General features: G+C 41.8%; 2 protein-coding genes across 5 annotated transcripts in view; both read right to left on the reverse strand.

Annotated features, from left to right (window-relative positions):
* Positions 1–14,360, reverse strand: part of XRN2 (5'-3' exoribonuclease 2) — a 50,675-nt gene extending 36,315 nt beyond the window's left edge. Inside the window, exons 1-14 of the mRNA XM_063327944.1 lie at positions 14,227–14,360; positions 7,971–8,098; positions 7,778–7,889; positions 6,460–6,571; positions 5,263–5,321; positions 5,094–5,183; positions 3,907–3,979; positions 3,757–3,807; positions 3,246–3,403; positions 2,747–2,821; positions 2,515–2,648; positions 2,363–2,420; positions 2,164–2,271; positions 1,033–1,077 (exon numbers count right to left, since the gene is read on the reverse strand). Of these exons, the coding sequence (XP_063184014.1) occupies positions 1,033–1,077; positions 2,164–2,271; positions 2,363–2,420; positions 2,515–2,648; positions 2,747–2,821; positions 3,246–3,403; positions 3,757–3,807; positions 3,907–3,979; positions 5,094–5,183; positions 5,263–5,321; positions 6,460–6,571; positions 7,778–7,889; positions 7,971–8,098; positions 14,227–14,301 (1,278 nt within the window). The 5' untranslated portion in view covers positions 14,302–14,360. The remainder of the gene's footprint in view (positions 1–1,032; positions 1,078–2,163; positions 2,272–2,362; positions 2,421–2,514; positions 2,649–2,746; positions 2,822–3,245; positions 3,404–3,756; positions 3,808–3,906; positions 3,980–5,093; positions 5,184–5,262; positions 5,322–6,459; positions 6,572–7,777; positions 7,890–7,970; positions 8,099–14,226) is intronic.
* A 4,928-nt stretch (positions 14,361–19,288) lies between these two features.
* KIZ (kizuna centrosomal protein) overlaps positions 19,289–20,690 on the reverse strand; it is a 50,418-nt gene continuing 49,016 nt past the window's right edge. For all 4 annotated transcript variants that reach the window (XM_063327947.1, XM_063327948.1, XM_063327946.1 and 1 more), the window contains one exon: positions 19,289–19,523. In XM_063327947.1, the coding sequence (XP_063184017.1) occupies positions 19,420–19,523 (104 nt within the window). In that variant the 3' untranslated portion in view covers positions 19,289–19,419. The remainder of the gene's footprint in view (positions 19,524–20,690) is intronic.

Here is a 20,690-nt window from a genome sequence, read left to right on the forward strand (position 1 = left end):
ATAAGACGACACTTACAAGTGAGACCCTTATATTCTTCTAATCCATTAACCTCTCTTAAAACAAAACCAAACTCTGCATTTAGTGCCCATGTTCTTTCTACATGGGCTGAAAGGCAGTTTTTTGGGGAAGTGAGACTTCATCTAACTTACTAGGGAGAATATACTCTTTGTAAGCAAAGTGAATAAGCTCTTCCACTCTAACAGACATAGCCAGAAAATATATAATTTAAAAAATAAACACAAGCTTTAGATATTACTCAGATATGCCCTGAAAGTTTTGGAAGCTACACGTACCTGAATGTCCTAACCAAGAACAAAGCTATGTTGAAATGAACATAGAGGAGCCCATTTAAAAAAATACCAGAGTATTTTGTGAATAGAAGAAAAATCAACGTGCTTCCAATAACATAATTTTAAAGAATTTGCCTTACATGGGTCAGAAAGGGCAAACACATTCCCACAACATTTAATGCTTTTCTATTACATTTGAGAGATATTTGGCAACACTGACTTGCTGGCAGGCAGAACGTGATGTAACTATAGGTTGGGGTAAGACTTCCTTGTCTTTTTAGAAACATGCCTCTAAATCAAGGAAGTCCATTTAACACAAACTGGTATACGTATTTAAACCTAAACTCTCATGCTAAACTCCACTGCCCTCAGCAATACAATTGCTGAGAAGACTTGTGTTAATGCATGGAAAACCAATTTCTGTACAGTGACCATGCTGAAATACTGCTAAGTAATCACAAAAGTGCAGATTTGTGTAGATTTGAAGGACACAACATACAGCTATCATTCAGCATATTCAACACTCTCTCTCCTTTCCCTTTTATGAAGCCTTTAATATGCAATTCCCTCTTGCAAAGCTTCAGTCTACAAAAAGCCATGAAAAATCCCTTAAAAATAGTTTACACACAGGCCAGAAAATACCATGATTACAACTGCAGCTCCAACCAACACATCTGCTGAAAGCTACAGCATACTTTTTCATTCTTGCTAGTTTTTGCATTGTGAAAGGAATTAATTTACCTTCATTCTTTTTCTTTTTTCTTTTTGCCGTCTTTTAAAGTTATCCTAAAAAGAGAATAAAGAGAAATAAAGTCAGTCAATCCTACAGATTTCTTAGAAAAATATTTCATTATAATCTGCTACTGACCAGTAGGCCATAAGGTTTCTACGTAATGTTCTGAATAAGATATAGGTCAATTCTTGCGTCTCTAAATCCAACAGAAATGGGATAGAAATTTCTACACTACCCTGCAAACCTACGGGGAAAAAAAAAAATAGCTGTGTAATCAAAGTCCCACAATTTTGGTAATGACGTACATCATCTACTAAGTTGAGCTAGAGCCTTACTTAAAGGTGACATCAGTGTCAAAGGACACAAGCTCCTTGCCTGCACTGGAAGAGCCACCAAAAAAATTTAACAAAAAAATAAAAATAGTAGAGGCAAAGTCCTAGAAAAAGGAAAAGAAGAGGCTCAAGGAAAGATATTTCTTATTCTTGGAACAGGGAAACTGAAGACTTCAACATCAAACTGGCGTTTCCACTTCAAGAGAAGGGTACGCTGGGGCGATTATAAGAAAAAAGAATGAAAGTTTTGCCAGCAATGGCACAGTATTTTTTGACTGGATAGCGAATACAGTTCTCTCCTTTCATTCACAAGGAGCTTCTTCCCCTGCACTTAATGAATAAACTGGAATATGCCTGAAAAAAACCCAAAAACAACCCACAGACAAACTGCAGAGAGAGACCAAAAGAACAAGAATCTCCAGACACATTTCAAAGAGCAGGGGGTACTGCAAGGCAAGAATGCACTTTGAATTCATTTTTAGTACGCCACCACGGCTTGCATTTCTACATGTTGCAGCAAATTACAAAACAATCTGCCCTTTAGTTGTCATAGCCGCTATTCAAAAAGAACTCGTACAGAGTTTTCATTTTGCTGTTCCTTGGGATTACAATCAGAAAAACAGGCCTTGCAGCCCAGGCAGTTCAACTGGCAGCATGCAATTCCTTTTGAATACGGAGAGATTATAGAGATTGTAACAAAAAAGATACAAAGTCTGTATTTTTTCTTATTCTACTAAAGGAGCATCGCAGTCTAACAGTAACGCAAGTGACTAAAATCAAACTCAAAGAATTTAACAAAAAAATTACATCGTCATCTTTTCTCTTTTTGAAAATACTATCTTCAACTTCTCCAACAGCTAACATGATCATCTGGACTCGCTGTAGGTTGACAAAACCACTTTCTGTAAGGTACCCCTGCAAATTAGAAAATAATACAGTTGAAAAACAAGTCTATTTTTGTAGCAAACACCCAGATATTTTTAAAGAAAAAGCAAAAAAAAATTACCCCAGTTTTGTGCACCACATTTTTATATATGTTAACCAAGCGATCAATGGCTCCCTCCCTAAAAACAAACAAACAAACGCACGCATGAGATTCTTACTATTTAAAACCACAGTGGGTATACTTGCAGGAAAAGAAAACATATTCTCAGCTACCTGATCTCCAAAGATGGCAGATGAGGAAGAAAGTCATTTCCCACAAAGAAGCACATAAAGACCCAGTCATCCACACTTCTTTCAAAATCAAAGGTGAAGGGCAAACTGGCCATGGTGAGTTCTCTTTCCAAATACTGCAAAACACACACACAAAAGGACATTAGAAAACACTGTGTATTGAGTTGAGAAATATAATGTATATAAAGCAGATATAGTCACTGCTGCAACATACCTCTCGCAAAACACATAAGCGGATGAAGATAAATTCTTGTTCGGCGACAGGAAGGCTGTCTGCAAACTGATCATGCTAAAATAAAAAGAAAGCTGCATTACATCCAAGCTCACCTCAAAGTTTCGTCAGCTCACTTTTAAAGGCTTACTTTGGGAGGAGTTAAGAGGTACACAAGCACAGTTTCTCAAGTTCTTACGCTAGGCATGCATTTCGCTACTTTGAATTTCTGCGAAGTTACTGATCATTTTCTCTTGCCAGCGGAAAAAAATACCACAACAAGACACTGCAAATGAGGATGTTAAGGTTTGGCGTAATAATTTTGTGCTACAAAAGTACAATTTTTATTTATTAATACAAGAGGAAAGTTAGGTTATTACAGTAATATAATTTGCATTATGTTTCTGACAAAAACCGAACAGCAAGAACAATTCGAGGATCTCATTAAAATATGAATGAGTTTATAGATAAAAAGAATTTCTAGAAATAGCAATAATCTTACCTTGCCTTGTTTTTCTCTGGGCAAACCTTGGCAATCCTTAACCTCATGACCCATCTGGTTACAAAGACTACACGGCTTGGGTTTATTTGGTTTAAACTCTTCCCTAATTATGGTGAAGTTTGGTTCATGTGTAGCTAAGCCAAGCATAATCAGATCAGCTACCAATCAAAAGAGAAGAATAAAATAGAATGAAGGATAAGCATTATTAAGCTTTTTTTTTTTCTAAAAAAAAAAAAAAAAAGTTAAGTACATTCTACCTTAAGCAAGTGTGAACACACAGATGTGTTTAGCCACAAACCACCCAGATAGCACAACTAAGTGAAAGTTAGCCCTTCAGCTACGGAGAGGGCTAGATCTTTCCACATTTATTACACAGAGCTTTCAAAAACTAACAAATACACTGGATTATTTACACAAATACAAGTTAAAGCCTAAAAACTACAGTCCAACTCAATCAGAAAACAGCACAAGAAAGCTTAGCAGGACATATTGCTAGCAAAAGAGAACTCACCGTCAGCCCCACACAGACAATGATGAGTGTTTGGGTCATGGTTTGGTTGAGCTATGCAAAAGAAAGTGACATTTAGTCAATAAAAATCATGCAAAATATATTATTACTGACTTAATTTAAACAAAACGTTCATGTTTATTTGAATGTTACCTCTTTGTCTTCTAATGTAATCCATGATTTTATGTTCACCTTCACCAGGAGCACTGGCATCAGACAAAATAACCTGTGAAATGTTTACAGATTATGTAAACAATTTATGCTGCCACAGTAAAAACCCAAACAACTTATGTAGTTCATATACTGAATCTGACTTACGAATACTTGAAATCCTAATTTGTAGTTTCAACTAAAATATTATGATGCAAAATGAAAATATTTAAGAGTTTGGAACCAATGAATAGACCTTTGTTTTTCTCTACTAATTCTAGGATGAAGTTGGCATACTGATTCGAATACCACTGAAATTATCACATCATTAACTAACGTATTTGAAGTTTCCTTCAAATTATTAGGCCCCTAAATTATCTGGGTAATCAAAACATGCACTAGAGAACTAACAGATAAAGCAGACATATGCCTGCTACCCTTCAGATCTTCTAAACTTGCAGATACACCGATACATTACCAAATTACACACTTCCTTACGCTGATGTCCAGATGAACATGAGCGTTTATAAAACTCATGTCTGATGGAGGGAATTAAGCAGAGTCAACTGCCCTCCAATTAGACCGCTTTAACAGCCAACTTACGGAAAATAAAGCAGAGAGCTGCATCTGAGAAGACTGACTATTCTGCCCTCTTGTACAGAGCAAACACAGGGCTGTCAGAAACAAAACTCAGTAGGGGTGGAGTGGTTGAGGAACAGGAGGACAGAATCTCAAAGTCCAGAAAGACAAGAAAGCTGACATGTATTATTTTTGTTGCCTGTCATCCATCATTAGAATAAAGGAGAAAAAGCAGCCTAGCTGAGATAGCAAACCAGTTAAAAAGGAAACAGTGAAAAGAATATATATACAATATATCTTGACGCTTTTCCCCAAAAGCAGAAAAAGCATTCGGAAAACCCTGTCTCCCATTACATCAAATTGTGGCTTCTACTATCCAATCTTTTCATTGCTCTTAAATGAAACCAAAACAAATGGCGCCGTTAGATTGTGTTATTAGGATGAAATGTATCTCTGAAGCCCCAGCAGAACGCACAAGTTGGCCCATTATGAATAACAGCATAGTGGCAGAAGATGAGACAAATCTGTTAAATTTATACTCTTCAATCATACCCAAACCCAGCCTAACAGATCACCTTAATTTTCCTGAAGTACGAAACTGTGAAACTTACCGTCAAATTTTTCCACCCTGGGTCACTGTTCAAACGGTCAGCAATGTAATAGCGGAGACATTTAGCAAGATTGTCCATAAACTCAGTTCCCTAAAAAGTAACGGAAGAAAATAAATTCAACCATCATTCAGCCAGTGACAATTGCTGGTTAAAGTGCAAGATTGCTTACCGGGGTAATACAGTTGCTGTCAAATCTCTCTTTCACTTCTTCTGGAGGAAGAATGCCACCTAGAGCAATAAAAACATTTAACAGAAATAAATCAATATGGAACATTAAAACCAGTTTGCCTGATAAAAAACCCAGATGGCTCCCCTGATAACAACTAATACCTATTGAAAGTTAGTTTGTTTTAAAAAAAAAAAAAACACAAACAAAAACCAAACAACAACAAAATTAAAACAGTTCTTACCATTATATTATCTCCATCTCAAAATAAAGTATTAGTACATTTACAAATGATGTTGTTACTTCAGAAAAGTGATTTCACTACCTATTCTGTGAAAAGACTGTGAAAGAAATCTCAAAGAAACTAAGCTTGCTAAATGAGATAAAACATTAGGAAATAATTATTTTCTTACATATTCTCCCCTATGTTTCCACTATCTATTCACTTGGGCTCACAAACAGGGTTACACCAACTTCTCTCATCTCTGAGCTTCATAAAGGGTCTTCGTAGTCTAGAAATGCTACAGGAAGAAATATTAAGAAAGTCTTTGTCCTCCCTTTTTAATCTCTGCTGAGGTTACACACTGGCCCTCTCACTTGGGCTACAGCATTCATTCCTCCTGCACCGCCACCTGAATTAACTGCCCCAGCCCAGACAGCATGCTTCAGCTACACACACTCCTTTCACTCCAGTCATGTCACTCATGGAAGTTGCCCTTAGGAAGTTGCACTGACTTTGAGTTTAGGATTTCCAATGTCAAGTAACTACCCTTGCTCGCAGTTCATTATTCCTGCACAGTACAATTTTCATCTGATCCCTGCTTTTAAGGCTCAACTTCTCCTTTCATCAAGTCCTACAGATTTGTACTTCCTTCCGTAAGAGTTTTGGTTAGTTTTCCACTACTACGTTTATCCCTGCTCTTCTGTTCAATTTTTTTTTCTAAAAGGATTCAGAGTACTCAACACAAATTAATTTCAGGCAGGAAACAGAAAAAGAAAAAAAGTGATATTTTATCTTAATTCTTAACTTTGGAAAACACAGATCCATTCTTCTGTAGCTTTGCTATCCCCTCCTTCTCCTAGTAACGGACAGGAAAATATCCACTGAGCAAGACATCCCTTTTCTAACCCTCGCTGAAGCATTCAAAACAAACAAGGTGACTCTCACTTGAAAAAACTCAGATATGGCCACAGTTCTACCTTTTGCCAGAATTTCTTGTCTTATTTTTTGCTTCTCTTCAGCAGCTTCCATGCCCTCCTTTGATGCTCTGAATCTTCTCGACCGCTGTTGATTCATTTTTGCACGTGGAGCCTAAAAAAGGCATCATAATGATTGGTTCAGTTATTGCACCTGGACAATCGTTTCCTTTCCAGAGAAGTCTTTTGAAATTGTTCAGTCTGCGATTACCATTTAACAAGGCATCAGCCTGAACTCTAACTGAAACAGGGATTTCTGTTCCTCCCTCACGTCACCACTAGCTCTCATATGGCAGCACAGGGAGCTGGACATGTTTCTAAAAAGGTCTCTCTTAAGCTTCCCTGTGAGGTAAGCCAGCACCAGGCACAGCTGTGTCCTCATCTCAGAAACACACAATGCTCAAGGATTCAAAGTTTCCCTTGCAAAATAAATGAAACTTAATAGAGTTACATGTATCTGGGAAGCATTATTCATTCCATACCCTTTCTCCAACTAGAAACTCTTTTGAAAATAAAAATACTACCGCAGACAGTAGTTAGCTATTACTTACAGCAGGTATGTTGGGGTTTTTAAAAGGATACATCAACATTTAGTTGGGATTACTTCTATAGACACATGTACGTTAGGAATTCCTGCACTCGAATTCAGATTAAACATCTTTTTACTTAATGATACTCATTTTACCTTTGAGAAACTGAAAAGCCTAGAAAAACAACCAAAGCTTAAGAGGCCTACCAGCAGTCTGCTAGGCCATTTTGGCATCTCTCAGTAGGATTATGCAATCTGGATCGAAAAATACTCAGTAAAGCAAAGTTATTAAGAAGAGGGGGTATCTTTCATTAGACCAACTGAGGTACCAAGGGGAGATGAGAATCAGGTACGGAGGAAGACAAGCTTCAAAAGCACCTTAAGGCTAGCCTGTGAAATATTCCACAGCACAATTCATTCACTGCCCATTTTAAGTGTATCTGCTTAAATGGTTTTCTGGTCTTTCCCAGCCTGCAGCATAAATTATCACTGAAGCCACAGAACAGAGGAACATAAGTAGTTTCGGAGCGTTACTGTCTTATAGATGTTTCCTGCTTTTCAGAAGCAAAGTTCAGACTGCAACAGACTACATTAGCCAGCTCACATAGCCCCGTGGACAACAAAACTCATTAATACTTTTAATTCCCCTCACCAAAATTAAATTAATAGTATATTTTACCTGTAGCTTCTCATTTTAGAAAACTATTTCCCAAAGCACCTTAGAAGAGCAGATGGCATCTACCCTAATTTTACAAACAGTCTTTACAAGGAACTAAATATATCAATACTTACTACTCCATCTATAGCCATGTAAAGAAGTCGCCTTGGTCTTACAATGTTGAAGATCCTGTCAATATACTCGAAAATCGCAACCATCATTTCATCTTCATTTTTGGGTGCTGGCCTAAAACATAGAGCATTCAGTTTAACTTCTGAAGTGCTATCGATAAATCCTATTTGTAAAGAGACAAAAAAATTGCCTTACTTGTCTTCTGGATGTGTACAAGGGTGAATTATACCATTCATATCCAAATACAGGTTATCAAACTCCACCTCATTAGGGTTCGGTTTGCTTGTATCGATTGGAGCCTTGACGCCATTGCACTCTTTAGCCTGTGAACACATTCAAAACAAGTGTTTCCGTACACGATTAGAGAAGTATCACAAATAACCCACAGAGGCATTAAGGTGCAGACTCATAAAACTTTATTTTTTTTCAAGGGAAGTAGAATAAAAGACAGCAACAAGCTACCCACCTAATTACATGAAAGTGCATGTTTACACTATTAAAAAAAAAAAAAAGTGCTATTTTAAGATGTTTATATACTAGCACAACTAGAAGACATTGTGATGTGTTATGGCAGAGTTGGTTCATTTCTGTTGATCAGCATGTATTATAAACAAGAAGTTTCCACACCTCATATTATTCAAGAAAGTGATTCCTTCTACTACCAGGGCCATCCTGACTCCCTCAAAATTTAGTAACAGGACTTCTAAGTTTATAATACGATGCTATAACTCTAGCATGATAACTAAGAACTATCAAAATCTTCCTACTTTAAACACTTAGTTCCCCAGAGCGGCACACCCAAACAAACTTGCACCTCTGCCTTTTTCTAACTGCAAACCAGCATTTAAGTTACATAGACAACACGGGGAGGCAGGGCAGTAAAAGTGATTCATCTGTGGCTGAGGACATATTGGAGCCCAGCTGATGGCATGACAAGCTTCCCAAAGCATATCAGCACATCCTGGTGAGCCAAGGATGACCGAGATTTAACTAGAAAGAGGGCTCTTCCCAGCTTCCTCTACACAAAGAAATGAGATCCTTTCAGATCCCACCAGACAAATCTCCAATTTGGGTATACATGTACTACTTTTCTTGGTGACTATCAAATGCACCAAGATGCTCAAAACCCTGAACTCTTCAACCTCTGCCTCCAAGTTTGCCTGTGGATATATTTGGAATACTAAATAAAATGCAGTCCTTACCTCCCACTTTTGAAAATAACTACACTTTTGACTATAATGCTTCACTTCCTTTACATCAGTGCTTTTTGTACTGCCAGGCTGCTGCCTAATGACCACGAAACCCAGGCCACAGCGCACATGGTAAACTTGATGCTAAATTACAATCACCCTAAACCACCTACAGCCACCGGCGTTCCTGTACTTCTTTGATGTTCTTGAATGCTTACAACAAGCTACACGAGATAAATCCAGAAGCACAAAGAAAACAAATCTCAGCTGAACTGGAAGTAATAAATACTACCACTTTATTTTGCGTACACTGTCATGTCAATGATAAGTAACTATCTAGGTGAACAGAACAGTCTCTCTAATCAGCCCCAGAGACTGCAGTTGGCACTATAATACCTACATAAAAAAAAAAAGTCATCCCCTTCTCTCAAGCTGTTAAAGCAAGCAGTTTTGAAACGCTGGCGATCGTTTCAAAGAGTGGCTCCTCTACAAGGTGGATTATCACACCACGTTCAATTTTGTTTCCTCACCATACATTTGCTTTCTTGTTTTGTTGTGTTTGGGGTTTTTTTTAGCTTGCTCAAAGGCAATTAGCGACACTTATAGCGACCGCGAGCAACTTGGCATTCTCCCTTTCAAAGCAATACCACCAGGCAAACACATAAACCACTGAATTAAACACCAACAGCATCAGTGAGGGAAGAGACATGAGCTGATAAAGAAAAAGTCAAATGAATTTTCAGAGAAATTATGACTGGAAAAGGTTATATCATAAAGTTAGAATGAAGCATACTCTCGAATAGCTTGGCATAAAGCGAATTAAAATAAAAAAAAGAATGTCATGTTATTACGTAAAGGCTATGATCACACGATTGCATAAAACAGGACAGAAAAATGTGAAAGTGCCGGTTTTTTCACTCGTGAAACTTATTGGTAGCTTGTGAAACAACATCAAGCACTTCCTCTGAACTTACATCTGCAGGCTTGCTACCTACTAGTCATTAAATGAGTTTCCCAGATCTCTAGTACAGAGCTCAAACTATCAGATTCAAAAGGAAAAAAAACCCCAAACACTTTACACATCGTACCATTGACTTTCTTACGATTCTCCTGCTTGGAGTAGCAGCAGAACTAGCTGAACTTATCCCAGTCTTAAAACGCAAAAATAAAAGCCTCTAAAGCAAAGCAGCGTTTTACTTGGTATTTAAATTTTCCACAGTTATAGGTACGGAATTATTTCAGGACAATTTTGTGAAGTCCCTTTTAAATAATCGAACACTAAGTCCCTCTATTTCACTTCTTTAAAACACATAAAATTTCTGCTAATTCGCATCATTCTTCTAATCCAAATTAGTCAAATCCTGAGAGATGAAATCTTGACCACCGTTGGCTTCTTTTACTGAATTTTACAGAACACACACACACACAAATCACTTGGTTTTAGCAGAAACTAATTGTCAGGTGCAAACGTTGTACTGTAGCTTGCAGTTTTAATAAAGTTACTCTGGGCAACCAAGACCTACAATTTTAAAAGAAGAGCATTTGCTCTGGTTTATATCAGATAACGGGACGAGAAGCTTGCCTTGTGTTCTACTTGATCTTTCATCAAACCTCTCGCCAGAGCTAACTGTGACTCAGAAGATATCAAAGGCTTACAACTATGTGATATGGGAAATAAAATTGCCCCCGTCACAGATCTTATTTTCAGTCTTGAAGGTAAAGCAAAATAAGTATGATCTGTTTTAGATGGCTTCGAAAGCCATTCAGTTCTCATTTGCATACCACTATGTCAGCAACTTTACCATTACATCCTCATAAACCTATCAGATTTTTAATGTAACAGCCTTGTAAAAGGTTTAAGTATCTGGGAGTGATATCTCTTGTGATAGAACTAAACTGTTCACTTTTAATCTACAGCCTCTTTTGAAACCATTGAAAATAGATCTTCAAATACGATACTTTAGTTGCGCTTTATTAATTCTTATGAATTTGATTAAGAATATTCTCTCCTGGATTTTATATTATCTTCAAGATCTTCCTCTTATTCTTCCTGCTCAGCTTAAGAAGAAGATTAATCAGATTTAAGAAAAAGAAATAATCTAGCAAGGTAAGAGAACAAGGATCAACTTTTTAATATTTCAAAGAGACAAGCTACCGGGAGATACAAAATTTCTGATTAGAGAGATTTATAAGCAATCCTAAAATACACACAGAGCTGATTACATCGTGAGAGAAGTTTAAATCCATCTACAGTAAGACAAACTACAGCTTCTCACCACTGTCCTAGTCAGCTCTCAAATTTATGACTAGATCTGAATATAAAAAAATTGTAATGAATATGATTTATCCATGTGCTGTCCTTACTGTAATTGCAATGTGCTCTTAAGTTGGAAGAAAGCAACGTGGATGTGGACATCAAGATCTGAGACTTCAGTTAAGGTAAATCTAACTTGGCCTAATGGAATTTGTCATATTTCCCCCATTTCTTTTAATAAAGAACATTCGTTGTTACAAGCTCAATTATTAAACACACAAAAAAGGACATACAATCCCAAACTCAGTAAAATGAGACTATACAAACCTTTATTTTACCCAAACATTAGAGCAGTTTTGGTTAAATAAAGATTAATCTAAATGTTTACAAATATGATAAAAAAGATAAGCCTTCAGCTCTTAGAGAAAACTGTAATTGTTACAGATTGCAGATACTTGCAGTTTAAATCGTGACTGCTTTTAAATACACAGATCTTAAAGCATTATCCAGAAACAGCTGGACAAGCTTATAAGACTAAAATGTAAAACATCCATTTATAGTAGAGACAGAGGTGTAAAAGAATCTACTTTATATCGTCAAAACTCCATTTGCATCCTTTTGATCAGAAGAACACTGCTTCAAAACGTCACAACTAAACCTCACCTCGTGGGCTTTTTGCTGTTCCTGAGCACTAAGGATATTTTATCAGCATAGTCATAAATGTGACAGATAACTGACCGATCTGCTGTCCCCACAGTCTAACTTTATGGCTGGAATGGATGTTCATTCACTCAAGTCAACCTTTGATGTAAGGAAGGAAAGGCAGATTTGGTGAATGAAAGGCTTGGACCATGCAGCCAGTTGTGACGCTGACTATAAGCAAAAGACCAAACTGTTCACCTTTGTCAGTTCCCTACTTTGATGAAATGGGGATGATGCAAACCAACCAGCGTGAGTGGAAGACAATGGGTAGGATATGTGCACACACCTTCAGACGTTAGTACTCCAAAGATACACAGCCGGGAGAAGGCGAATGCCACGTCAACAGGCACACGCTCAATAGCTGCACTGGTAGAGACACGTCATTCTCTAAATCCCCCCAATACCCGTGCCACCCACTTCACCCTGGCAGATGCAAACATGACACACTATCCCCGAGAGTCCGATAAACTGAGGGTTACTCAGAAAAGATCATATAAGAGACACAAAAAACAAGCTTGGTAAAGCAACCAGGACAATCGCTGCTAGCTACTAACAGCTTATTCCAGAGTAAGCACTCATATGAGCAGCTAATAAACTATACTTGTAAACCCACAAACCACCTTTTTCTATAATAGTTCCCCCAGGCAGGCAAATCCTCAAATCTTATCTATCCATTGGAGTAAAAAATTCACTTCTTGCAGCTACAGGTAAAATCAACTTTACTTTTCTCTCATGCTGAGAGAGGCTAACTGAAACTACAATGGTAATAAAGCAAAACAGTAACTCACAGTTTTATGTGTGTAACATTTGATTAATCCAAATCTACAAGTCTGTTTCACAACCTGAATTTGAAACAGAAAAACATCCAGCCTGTAACAAGAACTGAATACTAAAACTGATCCGCCTGCCACCTGCATACATTGAAAACTTCCTGAAGGCAGGCAGGTAATACATGCGATCAAAAAAGCCCAGTATCAATACATAATTCAATCACTTCACTCTCTTCTCTACCTTGCCCACACATTTCTATCTCCTTCACAGTACGGTGTTTCCCAAATGCGAGGCACATCTCTGCCAGGGAAGGAGAGGTGGTTGCGCAAAGGCAGAAGCCGCAGCACATGCTCAGCAGCCGGGACACGAACAAAACCAGTTCATGTTAAATGTTCGTAACACGTTCAGTTAAAAACAGTTTTACGACGAAGAGCAGAACCCAGCTAGTACATCCTGACAAAAGATGACACAAAATATTTGGAAAAGCGTACAGGAAAAACAGTTTGGGAAGCACGAACTCAAGAGTCTGTCTGCTCAGAAAAGCTTTGGCTAAGTTAGCCCCAAAGAGAATAACTTGCACGTACACTGCACTGTAAAGCTACCGGAGTGCAGCTACTGAAATCCTGTGTGAGCCTGTGCTGTTGCTGAAGCAACATCCCCACCCTCCCTGTCACCTTCCACCTCCCACCACATCCCTTAGGATGGCACAAGCATTCACACGGCTGCAGTGACGTGCACGAAAGAACCAGCCTATCTGAGAACGTGCCAGGCAAAAACAAACTCACAAACGCTACTTCAGCTGCGTTACTTCCTAGGAAGTGCTCCCCCGATAACGGCAGAGACCCCTGTGCTGGTGCCAGGGGGACGACAAACATAAGCTGAAGGCAGTGACCAGCCAGGCGAGAGGTGGGTTGGTGAAGACCACCTGTGGAGCCCACCAACTAGCCTGGGACTAAGTCCTCACCAAATAGCATCTCCTATTGCTGTGAAAAGCCACGTTTTAGAGGATGTGTTTGGAAAAACCAGCTCCCTGTTTGTGCAGGGAGTTTATCCTATACTATCCTACACTAGTAAATATCAGCAATGAGACAAAATAAAAAGCTGAAGCTGCTCAACGCCGAAGAGCACAACTACAGACTTGTTTTAAGTCTTGGATTCAAGCACGATATCCTGTGTTGATGGACGCTTTAAAAAAAAATAAATAAAATACCAGAGTAAAGCAGGAAGCTGTAGAAAGACTAATACGTGAAAGAAAAGACTGTCAAAAATAACGAGCAAGATCTGAAAGCGGCACAACTGGGAAGTATTCAAATACGTGGAGAACGAGAGCCCAAGGAAGCGTCCGCACAGCAAGATATCGTTTTAACCTCACCAAAAAAAAGGAAAAAAAAAAAAAGCGCAGCTACGAAGGCCAGCTCAGTTCCTTCTCAAACGCCCCACTCCTGCCCTCACTCTCCCGTGCCCACAGCCCCGAGAGGGGGCCTGGCCCGGGAGGGGGGAGCACGGCACGGGGGGTGTGGGAAGCCCGCCTCACCTTCTCCTCCACGCAGTTGACGATGATGGAGGGGTACTTGCGGCTGAGCCAGCGAAAGAAGGCCGGGACTCCCATGGCGGGCCCGGGGCGCGGGGAGCGGCGGCGGCGGTGCCGGGCGAGGCGGCGAGCAGCGCTTCCGGGGGCAGAGGGCAGCGCGGGGCACCATGGGGGAGGGCGCGCGCCCGCGGCGGCGGCGGCGGCAGGGGGGTGCGGTCACGTGAGGCGCACGCGGCGCGGCCGCCATCTTAGAGGCGGTCGCGTCAGAGCGCGCAGGCGCGGGGTCGCTACGGCGGCGTGAGGGGAGAGGCGGCGGGGACGGGGGCTGGGCTCGTTCTACCCTGTCCTGAGGGGCCTGCGGCCTCAGCGCTCCCTTGAATGTGTTGGGGGGGCTCCTTAGGCGCAAAGGTGACAGTCTGAAGGGAAAAGCTTAGGGCAGACTGGCGCCTGAGGTAGCACTGCATGGTCTCCTTGCTCTCAGATGGGGTCCTGTGTCAAAACTTGCCCTCAATTAAGAGAAAGCCCTGCTAAAATGAAAGTAGCTTTTCCAGCGTGGAGTGATTTCCCGCTCCTGTGGGATGATTTAGGCAGAAGGCATGACAAAAGTGCTTCAGGGCACGGCTGCACTACCAAAGCTAATGTTGTCAGCCTGCCGCCACAGTAGAGAAATGGGACTGAAGGGTGAGGCTCTGCAAAGAGGCCTTTTCTCCTTCGGAAGGAGAAAAGGAGCCGTTGGCAGCAGTTTAAAAGGATGGTGAGGGCGCTGGCAGGAGGGCGGAGGGGCAGCGGGAGCTGAGGGGACGCTGGCAGGAGCAGCGAGTGTGAAATGGCTTGGTGAGATTCGTGACAGTCGCAACAGGCAGCGTAAAGAACCCCCGTCCCATCGCTTTGCCCGTTGCATAAGCAAATACTATTAAGTTAGCCGTTTGACAATGTTCAAATGGAATTAAACCTTCAGATATTAAACAGGATTAACACAAGGAAGATTTTGTGCTCTGCTGTGTCCTGTCACTATACACCAACTTCATTAGGAGGGCAGTGATGGGGGCGAGGACATGAAAAAGCAGCCTGGGAATCATTAACAAAAATAACAAAATCTCAGCAGTGCTTATTGAGTCAACGCCGCTGATTTGGGGAGGGGAGAGGAACCTTGCTACCTTGCTGTAGAACAAATTAACCCAATATTGTAGTTCTCATTATTCTTAGCCTCACTTAGCTGTTGTTAAGCCATTTTCTGTTGTCATTCCTCTTAATAAAATCTGTGACTTGAATAAATTTCCCCAGCAACTTTGTATTGGCACCACATCTGTGGTATCAGCTAAAGATTGTCCTTTATCTGTTCCTTACAAAACGTACCCTGATTGAAGTTTCCTATTGTACTGCTTCTCCTCCTGGAATTTAGTATAGAGTAAGACAGCTTAGTATTAACATTTTGTTTGTATTGATGGGCAATCAGTTGTTTTTCTGATAATGCTAAAGAAAACAGAAGACAGCAGCACTAGCAAATGCAAATGAAATATGATCATCTTATCTTATAATTACTTGCATAAACAAGCGCTGAAAAAAATTAATACTGCAACAAACATTTCCTTGAAAAGTCAATCTACATTTTGCTTAAAAAAAAAAAAGAATCAAAACCAAAACAAAACCCAAACCCTTACAAATATCCTAAAGCAAAACTCATGCTGCAGAAACTTAAGACCTGGCGCCCTCGGTGAAGGAGCTTGCCTGGTACTTGCTAGAGGAAAGCCCAACTTTTTAAGGACAAGATGGGGAAGGCAGGGGCAGCTGGGCGGGAGGGCTGCTTTTATGCCAGGTGTGCACCAGCAAACTAAAAAGTCTTTTCTTGTGCAGGAGGCAGTAGCAGAAGTCTGCCACTGGAGAAGAATAATCCTGTTGACAAACGGCAGTAACAGTTTCTGCCTAACGTCCGACTTGGAGCAGGGATGAGCTCCTTTCTCAGTTATGACCTTCTCTGGAGGAAGCGACCGCCAGCTCCATTGGCTTCCCCATGAGCGGTTCTCCACTCCCTGAGCTCTCACAAATGCAGCCACCGCCTCTGCGTGTTGCGCTTCTCTCTGAAGGGCCTCGGAGACAGGGCAGCCTGCCCACACAGGCTCCATTTCGGCTCACCAGATCAGCGCACTCAACCGGCATTTTTCTGTCAGCCCCTATGTGCTAACTGGTGTTTGTCAGCAGACGAACAGGGTGCGAGCTGAAGTTCCACCTCACAACTGCATGCATTTGACACGTGAAGAAAGAACGTAGCACCAAGTTGTTGCACATACGCAGCAGGGATACGGGAAGGCTTCGTTACAGTATTTTCCACAGATGACTGGCATGCTGATTTAAATCTTTTAAGGCTGTATTGATTACAGTCCCCCTGTCCATCAGCATCATCTGTCATCATCTTCGGGCTGCCGGTATGACAGCTGTGAAGGAGCAGAGTAAAGTTGACTGGCAGAATGTTTTGCATCTAATGAGTCTGCGCACAATAAGTGTATAATAAATAATGCTTTGGAGGAACTCGGCTATCGCTTAAACACCAAAAGAGAGATATTGCCTTAGCAGAAGCTCCCAAAGCCATCTGTCATCTGTCATGAGTCGCATGTCTGTGGCTGAGCTGGACGGAGGGAATGGAAAGCACCAAAGATTGCTGATGGGCGCCCTGTATCATGCAAGGAGATATAAAGTGGGCTGACATCAAGAACCCGGAATCACTCAGGAAGAGCTTAAAACTACAAAGGCATTGTGGATTTGATGCAATATTACTTAGCTGCGCAGGCTGCTAGAGAGACTTTTTCCAGATGAACCTTGGTCTGACATTCACTGAAAAATCACGTAGCAATAGTCTGTCTGTGGTGCGACATACTGGTGAGCTGACGCTTAGCAGATGGCTAGGACCATCAGGAATGAATTACCGCGGCTTAGGGATGATCAGGAAAAAGCAGCAAGGAGCAATAGCCCAGGCACCAGCCCTCAGATGGTGGGTTCAGGTATTGGTTCTGCTACAAGTCTCCTGGGTGACACTGAGCCTGCAGTACACAAAGGACAGTAACATGCTGCTAGGAGAAGACTACCGAGGAGCCCCTAAACCTATCTGGTGGTCCACCCAGAGCAGCAGCACCATGGGTGCTAGCCCTTCCGGTCCTACTGCTGTCGCATTGCAGATTTTCTTTTCCACTGTCACAATTTGCAGGGCAGTCCTGCCATTTCCTCGATTCCCCCCCTGAGGCTTTGATAACCGAGTGTTGACTGAGGTTGGTCATAGCAATGAAGAGTCAGGAGCTGCACCACCCTCTCCAGCAGCCTAGCGCGGCCTGTGCTATCACTTGGCACATGGGAATTGCTGCTTTGGGAAACAGGAGACCTCCCATGGTCCCCATGGGCTGCCTGCTCCTCCTCTCTGTGCACCTCCCATCCCTCGACCAACTTGCCTGTCACACACCACAGGGGCTTCTCTGTGGGGCAGTGGTCCCACAGGACACGGGGAGTCAGCAGGTAAAAACTGGGAAGGAGGGGGAGATTTTTGCTGTTTTTCTGGCCAAGGCTGTATCAGCTAGCCCGCCTCTGAAGGGAGGGATCACAGGAGCCTTAATCCAAAATAGCCTGTGGTTGAAGGGACGCGGAAAGCCCAGTGCAGTGGGGGAGGGCATTAAAGCCTTCAGTGAAGTCCAGCTTTAGTCCTTTAGTCAAGTCCAGCTGTCTCACATGACATCAGCCCTGGTCACACACTCATCCGGCTCCATCCTTCGCGCAGCTGACTATCCAGTTGTTGGAATATTCAACACTGCACCATTGCCAACGTCAGACAGAAAACCACGGGATTAAAAGCAAGCCAGCAGACATCTGTACTAAGGGTTTCTTCTCATTTTCAGGCCTTCTTGCAAACCTTGATTTCATATTCTTGAACTCGTCTCAGACTACACGCTCTTTTTATTAAACTGAGTTTTGTTACCGTTTCAAAATTGGTTTTGATGGACTGGGCCCCAAGATTGGTGCCTGTATTCAAAGATGCAGTACTGCTTTGCAGCAGAGTTTAATTGGGGTGCTGTTTTTTGCTTTTGAACTTATCGTAATTATGAACAGATTTTTTTTTTTTTAATATGTCCCCTGGTTTCTCCCTTCGAAAGAAAAATCTCATGTTTAATGAACTTAATTTTAGATAAAAGGAATTAAAAGAAGAAAATTAAAAATGCATGAAGCTCCTAGAGTCATCCAATTACTGTGATGTCCATACAGCAATGCCGGCATGGATTTTACAAAGCAAGTAAAAGCAGAAAATCACTGAGGCTCGCCACATGTAAATGCTGCTCTGTTCCAAAATGTGCTGAATTAGAAATGTACGATTTATGCATTTCTTCTTCTTGATCTGTTGCAGAAGAAGATAAAGATCAAACATGCCAGCCCGCCCTGAGTAGCATATGTATGCATACCCAGAATGCTTGCTTGCTTTTTTCAAAACCACATCTAGCTCTGTAGTGGAAGTATGAGAATACATACACGCGTCCGAAGAGGATGGTCTTTGCACTCGCAGCAGCCGGGCTGGTGAGAGGCAGTGGCACTGCTGAGCAGCTTGCAGCAAAGCGGAGGCCAGGCCGATTTGGCCGTGAAATACCGCTGTCAATTCCAGCTTGCTGCTGATTGACTCCTCACCTGCGACGGCCTCTTCCTGCCTGCCATGCAGAAGGGTGACCCATCATGAGGGTCCTGCACCTTTCCTGCTGGCACCGGGCAGGAGATGCTCGCTGTGAGCAGGGGTCTGCGGACAAGCAGCTCCCAGCCCCAGTAACAAAGAGACAGGACACTATACAGAGGGATCCAGCTCCCCCCCTGAGGAGGAGGTTGTTTTATAGACAGCCCCTGCCCTCTGAGGTGATAATGCTCAGAGATGAGCACTGTCACGTCCACTGAGCAAGTGGACGTCTCAGGACTTGTCTTCATTTATTCCCCCAAAACAAATATATCACAAAAAGGCTCAGCCTCATGGGGCAGGATTGCCGTCAGATCAGGAAAACACTTAGCAGTTAAGAAAAAGCACACATACAAGGAGGCCGTGCATAGTACCAAGTAATATTTATTTTGTATTTAAATTTTCTTTGACTATAAAGTGATGAGCTGCACTTTAGGCAGTGGCACTCTCAATATGTACAAGATGATACTGTTTATTTCTTCCCAAAAGCGAGCTGGGGAATCTTAATCATAGAAGTCATCAAATTCGTCTGCTTCTGTGCTGTGAGTTTGTGGGCGCAAAGCAGCCTCTATCTCGGAGCTGCTGTCATCAGATTCGCCCCAGAAAGCTGAGGGTGAGGAGAAAAAAAGAAATAACTATAAAAATCTTTTCCCCGTGTTTGTCATTTATGTCACAGACATGATCATTTTACAGCTCTCTGGAGGCAGACAGACACCACGGCTTATGGAGCAGGTCGGAGTTACGAAGACCGCAAGACCGAGGTGTGCGTGTGTTCCCGATCCAGCGTGCTGTCAACACGTCATGGTCTCTGATAATGGAGCAGCGGTGCCCAAACAGTGGGCTCATTCAGATGTCCCACTTCATTGTTCCTCAAGGTAGCTGGAGAGAACATTTCCACTCCAAGCAATTTACTTGACCAGCTGCTGCCTGAATTACAGCTTTGTCTATTATGTTCCACTTTCTTCCTCTACTTGACCCTGCGGTGAAGTCACAATCGGAGCATGACATCACAGAGTTGGCATAAAAATGGCAATGATGTCACAAATGAAAAATCACCACTCTGAGACAGGATCAAGTACAGGCAAGATTGACTTCGAACAACTGCATGACTTTAACAGACAGCTCTGGGAATTAGCAAACAGTTTCACTAAAATAAACAGAATCACATTTAAATTCAGAGTCCCTGAGAGATTCCTCAATATGTAAATTCATTTGACCCGTGGAGGGGGGGAAAAAAAAAAAAGCAAAAAGCATGGCACACAAGGAAGCGCAAGTCAAGCCCACAGTCACTCACAGAACTGCGCCGTCTGCCTGTTCCTAACCACTTTCAGAGGGCTGCTGTTTGTCCAAAGTCAGCGCAACAGCCGCGATGCCCCAAATTGAGGTGTAAGACTCAGAAATCGGGATTCAGGCAGCAGGAGAGAGGAAGGCTGTCATCCCTCATACAGAAATTTCAGCTCCTGTTCGACTGAGGCGCTGTTAATGTGTTCGGTGCTTTTGATGGCACAAGCTATATAAACATCTTATCTACAAATGCAGCAGCTGCATCTTTCATCCTATATCCCCGGCCCCCTGGACTGCAGGTCTGCGCTCGGCCAGGAATGGCGGAGTGGTGCCGGCTGTGCCCTGTGCTCGCTCCCCACGCTGAACACCTGGGAAGAGGCTGAACACGCCAAAGGCTCCAAAAAATTAAAACTGCCTAGCAGAGAAGGAAACAGGGTGGGGATGCGAGAGCACCCTTCAGACGGCACCAAAGCAGCCATCATTTATGGTA

This window comes from Chroicocephalus ridibundus, chromosome 3, assembly GCF_963924245.1.
Source record: "Chroicocephalus ridibundus chromosome 3, bChrRid1.1, whole genome shotgun sequence".
Classification (NCBI taxonomy): Eukaryota; Metazoa; Chordata; class Aves; order Charadriiformes; family Laridae; genus Chroicocephalus; species Chroicocephalus ridibundus.